Source organism: Macrobrachium nipponense, chromosome 4 (genome assembly GCF_015104395.2).
Source record: "Macrobrachium nipponense isolate FS-2020 chromosome 4, ASM1510439v2, whole genome shotgun sequence".
Classification (NCBI taxonomy): domain Eukaryota; kingdom Metazoa; phylum Arthropoda; class Malacostraca; order Decapoda; family Palaemonidae; genus Macrobrachium; species Macrobrachium nipponense.
In genome coordinates this window covers 20,427,585-20,442,883 of record NC_061100.1, presented here as the reverse complement: position 1 = coordinate 20,442,883, position 15,299 = coordinate 20,427,585, and the positions used below count along the sequence as shown (strand labels likewise).

Below are 15,299 nucleotides of genomic sequence, written 5' to 3'. Positions count from 1 at the left end.
GTTAGTGCTCCCGAGAGGTTAGAAGTTACCTTCTATTCAAACTTTAACTTTATATATATAAAGACAAATTCCACGAAGGACAGAGAAACGACGGAGTACTGCAAGGCCTTTACGTAGCAGACTCTGTCGGTTCTTCATCAACAAATAATCCCCTCGGCAGTGTTGCCAACCGTGGGGTAATTCCCTATGCATAGGGTAATGCAGCCTCAAATCTGGGTCTGTAGGGTAACGGTGTAATGTCACGAAATCTGAGCAAACTGTAGGGTAATTTCAAGAAGGTTGTCTTGTATTTTATTAAAAAGTAACCAATGAACAACAAATTTATTAATATTTTCATCTTAATGCCGGGCGTAGGGTAACATGACAGTGAAAGTAGGGTAATTTCAGTGCCTAGGCAGGGTAAGGAGCTCTTAGATGGTGTGCAACACTGCTCCTCAGTCCTTTTCGTTTCCTTCAGCCGGCTCGTCCTCGACGAACAAGTATCTGAGACGCACGTTCCCGGAATCCCACATCCTGCAGAGGGACGACCTCGAAATCCAGTTCCACCACCTGCTGGGCAGAGGTCACTTCGCCGACGTTTACGGAGGAGTCCTGAACCTCGTCGGCGACGCCAGCAGGTCCTCCGTCCCGATCGCGGCGAAGGTCATCTCCAATAATTGTCAGTCCAAGGACGAGATTTTGCACGAGGCAAAGATCATGCTGTATGTTGTGGCAGGTTTTTGCGCTTTTCCTCTGGTTTCATTGACAGTTTTCTGTGTTTTTTCCTCTGATTTTTTCACAGTTTTTTTCTGTATTTCATCTGATTTAATTGACAATTTTTTTTCTCGTTTTCCTATGATTTCTTTTACATTTTTCTCCTTTTTTTCTCTGATTTCGTTTACAATTTTTTCTGTTTTTCCTCTGATTTCATTTAGTTTTTTCTCTTTTTTTTCTCTGATTTCATTTAGTTTTTTCTCTTTTTTCCTCTGATTTCATTTACATTTTTCTCTTTTCTTCTCTGATTTCGTTTACAATTTTCTCTGTTTTTCATCTGATTTCATTTACAGTTTTTTTCTTTTTTTTCTCTGATTTCACTTACAGTTTTCTCTCTTCCTCTGATTTAGTTTACTTCGACACTAAGGTATATACTGTACAGCTTTTGTTTATGCTTTATTATATAGTACTAATATGCTGCTCCATAAATGCAATGAAATGTTTATATGCGATATACTCGCACTGTCCATATAGGCTCCACCCACAGTCTCAAATGCGACTGCTCATAGTCTGAATATTCATACATTACACATAAACCCACACCCACATATGAAAATTAACTTTGAGACAGTATTTTTTTTTTAAATTGTATTTACGTCTGGTGATAATAAGAAGGTCGAATTTCTATAAAAATATAAACGAATTGTAACTCCTTGTCTACCATCAGTTTTTGGCTTCATAATAATATTATGGAAAACCTCTCCGTGGAAAATGAAAGTATTTGTATCACAGAGTCTGTATTAGTGTTGTTAATTAAAAAAAATATATTAGCTTAATGAGTCAATGACCCGAGGATAGCTCACTGCGTCATGTGACTTCCATTGCACACTCTGGAACTCAGCAATTTGCTCATTCCGCTCAGCAATTATAACTTCACGCTCAGCAATTATTTTGACATCTCGCCCCGATGATCATCTCCGCTGAGGCCATCTGGGAAGCCACAGAGAGAGAGAGAGAGAGAGAGAGAGCGAGACGAGACGAGATCGAGAGAGAGAGAAGGAGAGACGAGAGAGAGGAGATGAGAGAGAGAGAGAGAGAGGGAGAGAAAGAGAGAGAGAAGGTGGTTTTTGAAAGATGTACCTCCTTCTTGAAATAAGAAATTACTAGGATGGAGAAAAAATGCAAGTTTTTTCAAATGCTTATGGTGGAGTTAATACATATATATTTACATACACACACGCGCACACACACACACACACAACCACACACACAAACACATACACACACATATATATAAATTTATATATATATATATATATATTATATATATATAGATATATAGTATCAATCCATTTTCAAGAAGGACTCTGTCATTCATGAATTCCCATTAAAAAAAAAAAAACGAGTACGCATCTTAAGCCGTACCACATACTCTGACTCAAGGTTATAAACATTCCTAAGCACCACCCCCTCTAGAAACCTCGTTGGCAGACCAAACCTCAACGAAGGCTTCTCTCTTCCACAAGGGAGCTCGACTGTCACCACCTGGTCAAGCCCTACGGCGTAGCGGCGGGGCCCTCAGAGGTGTACCTTAGTCATGGACTTGGCCTTACAAGACTTGTGCTCCTACCTGAGATCCTTGCAGCCCCGAGACAGCAGTATATTCACCTCGCTCACTCATCAGGTTCGATGTGTCCATTCTACTTCCATAGAAGTTGTATTATTATTATTATTATTGTTTTTTTTTTTTTTTGCTTTATCACAGTCCTCCAATTCGACTGGGTGGCATTTATAGTGTGGGGTTCCGGGTTGCATCCTGCCTCCTTAGGAGTCCATCACTCTTCTTACTATGTGCGCCGTTTCTAGGATCACACTTTGCATGAGTCCTGGAGCTACTTCAGCTCTATTTTTTCCAGATTATTATTATTATTCATTATATTATTATTATTATTATTATTATTATTATTATTATTATTATTATTGTTGTTGTTGTTGTTGTTGTTGTTGTTGTTGTTGTTGTTGTTGTTGTTGTTGTTGTTGTTGTTGTTGTTGTATACTGGAAGTAAACACTCTTTTAAACATGTTTTATTTAAAAAAAAAAGGCTGCCTCGCTGCGTTCATTTTATAAAGGTTCATCTGTATTTTTCTAATTATTGTTTTCTCATTGTTGTTTAAATTGGTGAGCAAAGCACCGAAGGTTGGCATGTCTCAATAGGTAATAGTCAAAGTTGATTGAAGTTTAAAAATTGAAATTTAAAAAAATTAAACTTCAATCGACTTTGACTATTACCTATTGAGACATGCCAACCTTTGGTGCGTTGCTCACCAGTTTAAGCAACGATGAGAAAACAATAATTAGAAAATTAGAGATGAACCTTTATAAAATTAACGCACCTGAGGCAGCAATTACTTTTGATAAAACAAATTATTATTATTATTATTTCAAGCATGTAGTATTGAAGGTGATTCAGCTGTATTCAATTCATATGGGGGTTTTCTCTATCTTTCTGATAACTGGTTTTTCAAGGTTACTACACTCTGCCAGTAACTCGCCAAAGTTTGGAATGTGGGTATTATTATTATTTTTATTATTATTATTATTATTGTTGTTGTTGTTGTTGGTCAGGAAGAAAACCTCCTCGTAAGCATGTTTTATTATGGCTTGCATTTACACTTAACTTTCCCCATATTCATGAATGATTCATTTATCATCCAAGAAAGGAAAGCATTTCCATCGTACTACTATAAATAAACAGTTTCGTTTACAATCTTGCAGTGTAAAATATGGGCATATCTTACAAGTCCTGAAGGAGGAGGAGGAGGAGGAGGAGGAGGAGGAGGTGGAGGAGGTGGTCACCTGAAACGCATTTCCGAAATAGTGAGTGAGAGGTTCCTCCTACTGACGTCGCCCTCTCCTTAAACAGCAAGTGTGCGCCCTCGCCATCCAGATAGCGGATGGAATGGCTTACTTGGCCAAGCGTGGCATCGTTCACAGGGACCTGGCTGCCCGCAACTGTCTCCTCTTCGAGAACCTTCACGTTAAGGTGTCCGATTTTGGAATGTCTCGAGTCACCGATAACAATTACTACAAGATAAGTAAGTAGCCCTCTCTCTCTCTCTGTCTAACTGTGTTGCAGTTGTATATAGGAAATGTTATTGATATAAGGAAACTATGTAACTAAAACTAGACCTATGAATATAAAACTGTTATACGGAGTCCAGCAGAAAGACAGTCTCGCATAGTTATTATTGTCCCGCCTCACTTATCATCTGACAAGCCCAGCTAACAACCTTTTCAGCGTGGCTATTATCAATTACAGGACACTGGAACAGCCCTAACCTTCCACTTCCCCATCCAGATATTTTATTGAGTTTTTTTTTTTTTTTTTTTTCTTTACGTGCCACTCATTCCAAATTCCAGGTGGTGGCTTTCTTGGGTGAAAGACATTCCATTCTTTCTCTTCCTCAGTAAAGGAAAAAAACGCTACTGAGAAAGTCTTGCAAGATATCTTGATCATTAAATATCCTTAGGAATTTGTTTATAACTTTTTTTGTGCAAGTTTTTTTTTTTTTATTCGTATCTATAGGTCTACACCACGGGCACCTTTGTTTCAATGAGCTCGTTTTGCACGCTTTGTAAAAGCGGTCATATTTCGTATCTCCTTTGCAGTCAGACCTTCCCAGACTATATGATGCACCACGTAATAATAGATATATAGAAACAAATCCACAGTTATGTAAATGTACATATATTTAAATTTAAAAATTTAAGGATAGCTTTCATGAATCTGTTCCGTTCCCCTTATTGATAAGGAGAACCGAACAGATTCATGAAAGCTATCCTTAAATCTTTAAATTTAAATATATGTACATTTACATAACTGTGGATTTGTTTCTCCATTTGAAGACTCGTGCTACTATGAGGATTTTTTAAATAGATATATAGCTAATTCTGACAGGTTAGCTTCTATATGAAGTACATTCCCGCAAAGTTTTATAGGAATTTGTTGAGTGGCCTCCCTAGCCCCTGTAGTTGAATTGTTTGAACTTCAGACGTTTTTATCCCAAGTGTATATTTGTTAAGCAGGCTGACAGAAGTCTCACTTCGTAGTTTAGTGATATTTATCTTACTGATTTTACTTCGTAGTTTATCTTTGCTATATATAGTTTCACTGCTCTGTGTTTTTTTCTGGACTGAGTTAGAGGCCTTCTGCTATTAGTATATATTATTATAATAATAAAGGGATCGCGAGAAATTAAAAGTGGATTGCAATTTCCGTAAAGTTTCTCGTATACTCTTTCTCACAAATGTTACATGCTTTACAAAATTCATAATCCTTGCATGATTTATCCACCTACCCAATGAAAATACAGACAGGAGAGCTTAGAGACAGTTTGCTAAAAAAAAATAATAATAAAAAGGCTTATAGTCCTGTTTATTTTCCATTGAAGAATGGCGCCGCCAGATAACTTAGCCATTCATTCATTCGTTCCCCACAGAGACCACGATAAGTGTCCCAGTTCGGTGGCTTCCGCCGGAGTATTTCAACCATAAAAGGGTCACCAGTCAAAGCGACGTTTGGAGTTACGGCGTCGTCGTTTGGGAAATCCTGACGAAGGGAGCATTGCCTTACAAGGTTTGGAACATTTTTTGTTGGATGTTCAATTGTGTCATTCCTCTTTCGCCTACCGAATAGGTAGTTGCGAGTTCGATTCCCCGCTCTGCCAGCGTGGAATCGGAGGAATTTGTTTCTGGCGATTAGAAATTTATTTCTCGATAAAGTGTGGTTCGGATCCCACAATTATAGCTGTAGGTCCCGTTACTTGGTAACCAATCGCTTCCTACCCACGTAAAAATATCTAATCCTTCGGGCCAGCCCTAGGATGAGAGCTGTTAATCAGCTCAGTGGTCTGGTTGAACTACGATATACATAACTTTCCCTTCATAGCTCAGATGTCTGAATAAGCCTTGCCTCTCTCTATTATTTACGAGTCGTCTTCTGACTTTACATTAACAGATGGCGCCAGAATACGTTTTAGTACTGACGACAGATAAAATGAAAATTAGAAGAAAAAAATATGTTCAGACATTGGATAATGGATATGTATTTCTTTAGGTGTAGCAATCTTGAAAATGCTAAGTAGGTATGTGCAAAATACTAGCTACATTAGACTTAACTTTTAGACAGATTTATTTGCCGTGATGATCATAATGTAAATGGCACAGACTGCTATCACAGCTTGACATTTTAACTCTGTCATGGGACTCCTCAAACACTGTATTCCGTGGTTGCGGGACTCCTCCGACACTGCATTCTACACTGTATTCCGTGGTTGCGGGACTCCTCCGACACTGTATTCTACACTGTATTCTGTGGTTGCAGGACTCCTCAAACACTGTGGTTGTGGTATTCCTAAAACTGTATTCTGTAGTTGTAGGACTCCTCAAACACTCTGTTCTGTGGCAGGGGCTGAACTGCATTGTATGTGAGCACTTGTGATTTTTTCAGTACTTTATATATGACTCTCACAATTTATCAGCTGAATCACCATTGTAAAGCTCACCTTTTAATACTCGAATGATGTCCCAACATTAGGTAGCAAATATACGATTTTGTGCCGTTGTTTTTTAGTTTCATGACGATCCTTCTCCTCGCTCAGAGAGTCTCGGACGATAGAATATGGGACCACATTTCCGAAGGGAATACCCTGGAATCTGAGATTACCGACGACACCCCGCCTTTCCTGGCTGCCCTGATGACCAGTTGCTGGAACAAGGTCGAGAGTCTCAGACCTTACTTCCCCCAAATTGTCGAGAGACTGTACTCTCAGACTTCGCCCTGTTTCTCCGAGGAATTCAGGTAATTTATTTGTTCTTTTTAAGCTTTGAAATCCTTTGGAAGTTTGCGTCCTTCGAGCGAGAAGGATATTCTACATATGAACTTTACCCTGACTTCGAATCTGTTCAAAGTAATTCAAAGATATCTTGTTGTCACCCGCGAAAATAACTCATTGATATATCAAATTATTTAACAATGAGTCTGTGCGTGTAAAAAGGGCTTTATATATATATATATATATATATATATATATATATATATATATATATATATATATATATATATATATATATATATATATATATATATGTGTGTGTGTGTGTGTGTGTGTGTGTACAAACACAATAACTTCATAACTTAGAAGAGGTCAGTGTGGCTATTGCAGTATTGCACATGCGCACACATCAGGTAAAATTGATCGGTAGTTCTATATATATAGATATATATATAATATATATATATAATATATTAGTATATATATCATATATATATATATATATATATTATTATATATTATATATATATATATATTATAATATATTAATATATTATAATATATAATAATATTAATATTATATAATATATATATATAAGTATTTTAACCTATAAGTAAAAACACAGTAAAAGCTAAAACGGAATCTTAACGGTGGTGAGGATAGATTTATTCCAGCTCAGGCAATGTGTATCAGAAATCGACGGATGTGAATATATGAGCGGATATATACTGTACCTATCCTAGCAGAATGCGCTCAAGCATTAAAAGACAGTGTTGGAGTGGTTGGACCGAATGATGGAAGGAACAAAGCGGGACTGGAAAGTAAGTAGGAAGAGACGTTGCAAATACCATTTAGTAATGCTTACAGTGCACCATGTGAGGTGTACAACGACACGCTACAGATCCCTCGAAATAGAAGAATTGAGGAGAGTAGGTACTATACTCTGTTTTTTTCATCTGTCCATCCGCCTGTGGTGTTTTTGTATGGTAACACTGCGTCCCGGGCTTTAGATAGTTACGCTATGTGGAAGTTTTAGGTAAATAAAAGCATATCTGGGTGTACATTTGCAACTGAAAAGTGTTTTAATAATTTACTCTATTCGAATTGCACCGTTAATATTCGAAATAGGATATTATTATAATCGTTGAATGTAACTGTCTGAAGCACGGGACGCAGTGTTACCATACAAAAACACCACAGACGGATGGACAGATGGAAAAAAAAACCGAGTAGTTGTTAGGAGTTTTATCGGAACCTATAATTTTTCTTCAGTAAGAAACAAGATGAGAACATCATGATTAAGTTCCCATGGGAAGTCGTTTTGATAGTTCCCTTAATTACTACGACACTCCTGCATAAGTCTACCAAAGTCTTGCCCCCAACTTCTTGGAGTTGCTGTCTGTATTCTGAAACAGAAAGGACAAGTTTTTGTAGCAGAGGAGCGTTCTTTACGGACTGTCTTATTTGCATCTTGACTGATGCAATAAATATTGCTTATTGTCGACTTATCTTGCCTTATTCCTGGAAAAACTCTTTACAGTATATGACATATAATTAAATGATAGAATAGCGTAATTTAGACAAAATTTACGCAACATGTTTCCCGGCCATCGTATTGTTTAATGTTTACTCCCTTGCAGGACGGTATCGTTCTACCACACAACGCAGGGCCAACAGTATAAGCGCGAGGTGGACATACTACGGGCTGCAGCAAACGAACCCATTACATGCGAAAGTGTCCGATGTGACTCCCAGTCTCCTACACAGCCACCTGTTTCAGGCTACGTCTTGAAGAAAGGCGGCTGTGATCGCCCTTCTCTGCCTTCCTCGGTGCCTCAAGAAACACAGAGACTTTTAGGGGACAGTGTTTTGATCGAAGAGGAGGAATCGGAAACGCAGCAGCTCTTGGGTGCTGCGGAATCTGCAAATGGAACGTCTTCCTCTCTCGAAAACGGGACAACCAGCTCTGTTGATTCAACATTCGAGGTCTGCAGTGGAACAGTCAGTTTGAACCCTGACTCGGAGAGCCGGGAATCTTCGTTCAAATCGAATGATGACACTGACGACCAGGCAGAAAGCACCAGCGTCAATGTAGACATACAGAGAGCAAGGTATTCGTTCACGTCTACGCGTAATCTCTCGCAAAGCAAATCTGGTAGACGAAGTAGAGCATTTAGCTATCACGGCGTTACCTCTTTCAACATTGAAGATTAGTAGTACTACCTACTTGTCAGAGTAGATCTGCCCTTCACATTTGCAATCATGAATTCCAAGCACTGTGAAAAAGGTTTGGTGTTCGTGCAAGTTCATAAATGTATTTTGTATCATGTATATCGGAAGCTAGCGCATCAGAGTGGCCTTTGTTGTTTTGTTTAGATATTCATTATAATTCTTAAGTTTCTTATCATGATGTTATGGTTGTTCCTTCATTGTAGTACTCTCGCGCGTCGCACAATTATACGTTTGGGACTTCAAATAGCACAACATTCAAGGAGGTGGTTGTATTATTATCCTTATTCAAAAAGGAAGTTATATTGCTCGTTCCAAGAAGCGTACCAACTTCGAGGTGATGAAGTTAGGATGAAAATGAACTTCCTCACGCCGGGTGTATTACCGTGATCATTGTAAGTTAAAACATTATGGGTTGTATAAGGATATCGTTCATGATGCAACAACTCAACGAAAATTAGCATTAGAATTCTTTGTTTACTTGTTATGTGAATGTGAGACTTGTATGTAGACTTATATTAAATGTTAGCAAAAATAATTCTTGCTGCTAAGAAATATAATTGTTTGGATTGATTTCCCAACTTTTTTTTCTCATTCTGAATCTCCTGAAAGCGAGAATTCGACTGGGAAGAATTAAATACTACATCTGGACATTTGTACTATAAACTGAGACATTATCAAATTGCATTTCACTGTGTCAGAGAACTGACATCACATGTAGCGTGATAAAAACCTCTCGCATGCTCTCCTCTGTCTCTCGTAGATCGTTTTTCGTATTATATTCGTGAATGTAGGACGACAACTCGTAATCTGGAGGGACTCTCCTACAGAGAGAGAGCAAGCTTAAAAGGTTCCCTCCCCAAAATAGCAACGCTCTCTCTCTCTCTCTCTCTCTCTCTCTCTCTCTCTCTCTCTCTCTCTCTCTCTCTCTCTCTCTCTCTCAAGAAAGAACACATGAAAGGAGATTAGCATTAACTTGGAATCTTATGGATAATTGCGTGAGTCTTTTACCATGTGCATTTATACCTTCATCATTCAATGTTTTTTTTTTTTTTCCTGTACCACTTGAATAACAAGATATTAAGTAAAGGTCAGTCAGTAACTACGAAGATGACGAATTATAAAAAGCCTTGGAATACAAGAAGGGAATCCTTGGAATTAAGTAAGCTTGCTTTGAATAGACAAGAAGTCTGTGAGTATTTGGTAGAGCTATGCTAAGTTACCATGGCATGGAATGGATTTCTGTTGAAAATATGGTAGAAAAGATATTTACAATACTGCATGATATTGCAGACATCACTGCAAAAGTCCTCAGGTTGTCGTATCGTGCTCATTTGTGCTTGGGCTGACGACTAAGTCTATGATAGGCCGTGTTATTTGCTGGTGTATGAAAAATGCCAGTTTTAAATGTCTGTATAATAAGAAACTCGTGCTCATACTGAGTGCGTCTTCTGTATTCGCCTGAGTTACGTGAATATCAAGTACAATATAGAATTACCACCTTTCCTGTCAATTTTATTGAGACATTTCTTCATTCCATTTGAGTTTAAAGAGCTTAATACTCAAGGCAGATCCTGGAACATTGACTGTTGTTAGTAACTGAGACCTTTGATAGCAAAATATAAGTTTCACTACATAACGCCACGGTGGAAGCAAGTTCGATTCTCGGGCATTCCATTGAGGAGCGAGAGAGAGGTATTTTCTGGTGATAAAAGTTCGCTCTCTACGTCGGTCCCGTTGCTGAATAACCACTGGTTCTATGCAACGTAAAAACACCTTACAAACAACCTACATACTTGAGCAAAAGTTTAATGCAGTTTCATTATTACATAAATCTTAGTTAGCTGTGTTACCAAAGTAACGAATAGGACCTGTCCTCCTTTTATGACACGTGTTAAAATGAAACTTGTGTCGTCTGAACGGTATATCTGTTAATATATCAGCTGGCGATGTTAAGCCATTTACCAATTATACACGGTCCTTTCAATGCATTCTCTCACGTCCGAACCTCCCTGCCTGTAATGTTGTCCTGCAGAGATAAAGTTGCTTACTGTGTGGAATTGGCAGTTTTTTTTTTTTTTTTTTTTTTTATTTTTTTTTTTTTTTTTTTTTTTTTTTTTTTTTTTTTCTTTCAAATTCACTGCTGGAATATAGATACTCTACTCCGTAATGGGATAGTGCTGTTAGTGCACCTCTCGCAGCGCAGTGTAGGCATTACAGAGTCCCTTCGGCCCCTTGCTGCAACCCCTTTCATTCCTTTAACTGCACCTCCGACCGTATTCTTTTTCTTCCATTGAACTTTCCACACACAATATGGAGAAGGGGATGTCAAGTTATGCCCACCTTAAATACTTCATTAGGCCTATCTGGCCTCGTAAATTGCAACTTAGAACTCATTCTTCAGTGTTAACTTTAAATTGCTTCTTTAATCTCTTGTTAATTGTTTCTTAAAAGTTTTATTTCAGTTTTTATTTGTATATCTACGTATTTTTCAGGAATACAAACCTGATCATTACGAAAGCTCGGTCAATGGAAGAAAAATCTGATCTCTACACAGGGAAATTTAATAGCATTCTCATCATGAACCAGTCGTTTTCAAGAATCTGCAGTTACTGAAATGATTGCGAACATTTTCGTAGAGAATTGTTAACACTTTTTTTTCTCATTAAATTATGACATGCAGAACAGCTACCGTGTCTTTTTATTAAGGATTATTTGTGCATAGTATTCAATGTCAAGTTGGTTCAAGTTGTCGAGATATAGTGATGGAATCCCAGACACCGTCCGCCCTCTCCCCTCCACCCCCGACGCCTCCCTGGAGACAGGAGAACCTCATAGTAATGAATATATCACAACAGAACACGTGGACTTACAGAGCTGGTACGCTATCAAAATACTTATCGATTAAGCTTCTCGGCTATTTTAATCATGCTGATCTCATCTCATATCAGCTTGATAGAATATTATATAAAAAGATCCCCCCCACTCTCTCTCTCTCTGATAATAAAAAAAATTTGTCAGAAACAACAACATAAAAACCTATGTTGCTGAAGCAGCCAGCGAAAAACGTGCCTCTTCAGTGTAAACCAAATGAACGCAGCATTAACTAACTTAACTGGACGTGGAGTTATGAACACGTTGCAAGTGACGTCCTCTCCGTTGATTGGCCAGTTATCCTTTCTTAAGTTTAGGAATGCTTACGAAGTTACTACGTCGCCGAAGAAACCAATAAACACCAAGGCTACGTTCAAGTAGACTAATGAAAAAAGAATGACGAAAAGCGCTCGGCAATTCATAGCCAGTGTTTATGTAAATGGACTTGTATCCTGAGACACATTTGTGATTTTTAATTGCGGATATTTTTACTCAAAGAAGTATCAAAAAACGTCCTCATAATTTTGACAAACAAAAATATATTTCTCGTCAGTCAACAATTGTATGCATAAGAACAAACTTTTATGATGCAATAAAATGTATATTTCACTAACGCTAAAGCTAGATAACGTATGGTCAGCGTTATAGTCAGCTCAAAGCGGTCTGCATGGTTAAACTATTTAATAATAATAATAATAATAATAATAATAATAATAATAATAATAATAATAATAATAATAATAATAATAATAATAATAATAATAATGTGCAAAACTAGATTCATAAGTTTTCGTTAAAAACTTGTTATGAAGATTAGGTTCATCTAGCGTCACCACATTAAGATAGGTAAAATTGAATCATTCGTCCATGATTGCGTGACAACACGAAGTGTGTGTGTGTAACTTGTACTGTGTAACTTGTACAGTGAGCCATAATTCATTCATTGTGTAGCTACACCATATGTTTAAGAACACGTGTGCCCATAAATAACGTCTCCTTGAAGTAATGTTCATACATCCACTCATCCCGGAATTTATATAATTGATAATGACATTTCCCTCGACGTAACTTTCATTTCAATGAAACCAGAGCTCTTAAAAGAGACTATCGACCCATGCATATGAAAGCATTCATTTTTAAACAGTCCGCGTATATATTGAACCAATGGGCAGAAACCACGGCTAGTTTCACGGCAGGCAAGGAAAAACAAAAGCCGGTCAGACTAAGGGATTCCGAGAGGCTATAGACGCCTGGATTCCCTTAAAAGGAGGATCGCCGCGCCTTCAGGGCGGCCTTATTTATCCCGGAGGAAGAAGAAGAAGAAGAAGAAGCAGTCAGTGTTGTTGTTATCTTCCGTCTATTCCGATGTGATACCTGTCAACTCTCTTGAAAATGACGGTATTCAGTAGTCAGAAGCGAACGGCCTATTCGTTGTGGATTATTTTTCTCACCTTAGACTTCGATATATGGGGTAAGTGGTGCCTTTTCTGCGGCTGTCGTCCCGGTTTGGTGCCGGAAATAAGGGCCCGAAGAGGCCTACTAGGCTGCCCTACGTTAATCGCAAAAGTTAGGTACTTTTCGTAGGCTCTGCGTACTTCGAGGAGTCGTCCTACGCCTGACATACCTACTACCTATATACATTTTGACCTTCTTCCATCTTTACTTACGACGATGGCGTAGTATAGGAGTATTAATGTTTTTACGCAATGTAAGGTAGATCTAGGGTACCTATCCGCGGCGGCCCAGACTATGGCAGTTGCAGTTTTTCTATGCAGTTTTACCTAGGGTAGAACATCACAGCAGGCCAAGCAGGCCACCTACCATCAATGCAAGCCACCCTCCGAAAAAGTACATTATAACGCGTCCTGACACCCGAGATGGGCATCAGTCGCGACTTGTTGTTGGTGAGAAACGGAGCTAAAGACCTCTACTCTCCTTTCGAAGTAAGTATTTTCTCCAAAGTTAGAAATTAAGGCCAAATTTTAAGATTTAAACAGAGGGTACTGAAAACGGTCTCAAACGTAGTGCAAATCTCACCAAAACGCGTTCAACATTTTTACTTACAACTCGAGGTATTTAGAAGATTGACGCCATCTCGATGTTTACGGAGTAGCTTGTGTCAATAAACTAACCATTTCCTGTGATAAATCCGCACACCACTTGTACCCACAGACGCTGGAGCACTTTATCACAACAATCGAAACACGATTTCTCATCAACAACAAGCCAGGCGTAAACAGCTGTTTGGGTAGAAGATGACGAGAAGCGTGCTCTTGGCTAATTTTTAAATAAGTAGTAAAACATCAATATTTTACATATTTATGATGATTAATTTGAAAATATTCGTTATTGAAAAAGTAACTCGACTCTGACTCAAATTTAAGTAATTATTTTCTGAATTAGAACGTTCTTTCAAGTTCTGTATTATGACGTCACGACATCTTGACTTTCGTACCTATTGTAAATAATTGCTATACTCAACTGTCATTGCAGAACAGTTTACCAGTTATTCGTGCAGATTGTTATCAGCTATACATGTAATTGGTTAATATCGTAATGCGCATATATATCTTTATTATTTACTTTTTGGATATATGAAGATGTTTTACTGCTGGATTATCGCCTAGTGTGACGCAATCGTTTTTCGGTCCATGGGCCTCTGTCTGTTTTCGCACCATAAGAAATTATGGGGCCGAATTTGCAATGACCAGAAAGTCGTTAAAAGAGGAAAGTTAGCATTGAGGGGCATATGTTTTGACTGAGAAAAAATTTATTCAATAGCTAGCTTGTAAAAAATACTTGGTTATAAAAACTTGATTGACAACTAAGCAGCATGTCTACTATGGGTTTCAGAGACAGTGCAAGCACGTTTTTGGGCAATACCTATTTCTGTAACGAACACTCGTAAACAGAACGAGATTTTTCTTTAGTGCATTACCCCCAGTGCCGTAATTTATAAGGGTATCGTGAATCACTAATCGTAAAGAATAACTACACTTGTCCTTGTACTAATAGACCAAAACTCCATTATCCAGAAATGGATAGGAACACACCAGTAAACAGCTCCACCTACCCTCTCCCCCCACCTCCACCGCCACCCCTGTCCTTCTTCCTTCCTTCACCTTCCCTTCTCTCTCTCTGAAAGTTGTTGCAGTTTAAACTTATTTTCTATGATTTTTCCATCTATCTATCTAATAATAGTAGTTTACATTGGTGGATATATCTAACGATTCACTCGGTTGTTTACCTGCCCATTGACCGATATATTTATACACTGATCACTCAACTCTCTCTCTCTCTCTCTCTCTCTCTCCCCTCTATCTCTCTCTCTCCTCTCTCTCCTCTCTCTCTCTCTGTTTCTTTTATCGTAATTCGAAAAATGAACAAGAAAATATATTTCATACTTGATAGCATTAATTAAATACTTTCAAGTTTTTTTTTTAATTCAGTCGTAATGATGAATGTAGGTGCAATCTAATAGTGCTCGCAAAATAGTTAAGCAGGACATAGGTATGTAAAAATTTAAAAAATGAGAGAGAGAAGAGGCGAGAGAGACGAGAGAGGAGAAGAGAGAGAGAGAGAGAGAGAGATAGAGAGAGAGAGGAGAATGAGGACGGAATAAGGAAGGGACATAAAATACCTGCGAAAATGAAAATCCCCTCATAAT

The 15,299-nt window shown here is 38.1% G+C and overlaps 2 protein-coding genes across 2 annotated transcripts in view; both read left to right on the top strand.

The window, feature by feature from the left end:
* LOC135211293 (insulin-like receptor) overlaps positions 1–9,023 on the top strand; it is a 42,727-nt gene extending 33,704 nt beyond the window's left edge. The window contains 7 exon segments of the mRNA XM_064244611.1: positions 458–701; positions 2,220–2,283; positions 2,285–2,377; positions 3,618–3,789; positions 5,194–5,330; positions 6,355–6,554; positions 8,170–9,023. Coding sequence (XP_064100681.1) covers positions 458–701; positions 2,220–2,283; positions 2,285–2,377; positions 3,618–3,789; positions 5,194–5,330; positions 6,355–6,554; positions 8,170–8,743 — 1,484 coding nt within the window. The 3' untranslated portion in view covers positions 8,744–9,023.
* Positions 9,024–12,873: 3,850 nt separating this feature from the next.
* LOC135211292 (dnaJ homolog subfamily C member 3-like) overlaps positions 12,874–15,299 on the top strand; it is a 50,512-nt gene continuing 48,086 nt past the window's right edge. Inside the window, exon 1 of the mRNA XM_064244610.1 lies at positions 12,874–13,103. Coding sequence (XP_064100680.1) covers positions 13,025–13,103 — 79 coding nt within the window. The 5' untranslated portion in view covers positions 12,874–13,024. The remainder of the gene's footprint in view (positions 13,104–15,299) is intronic.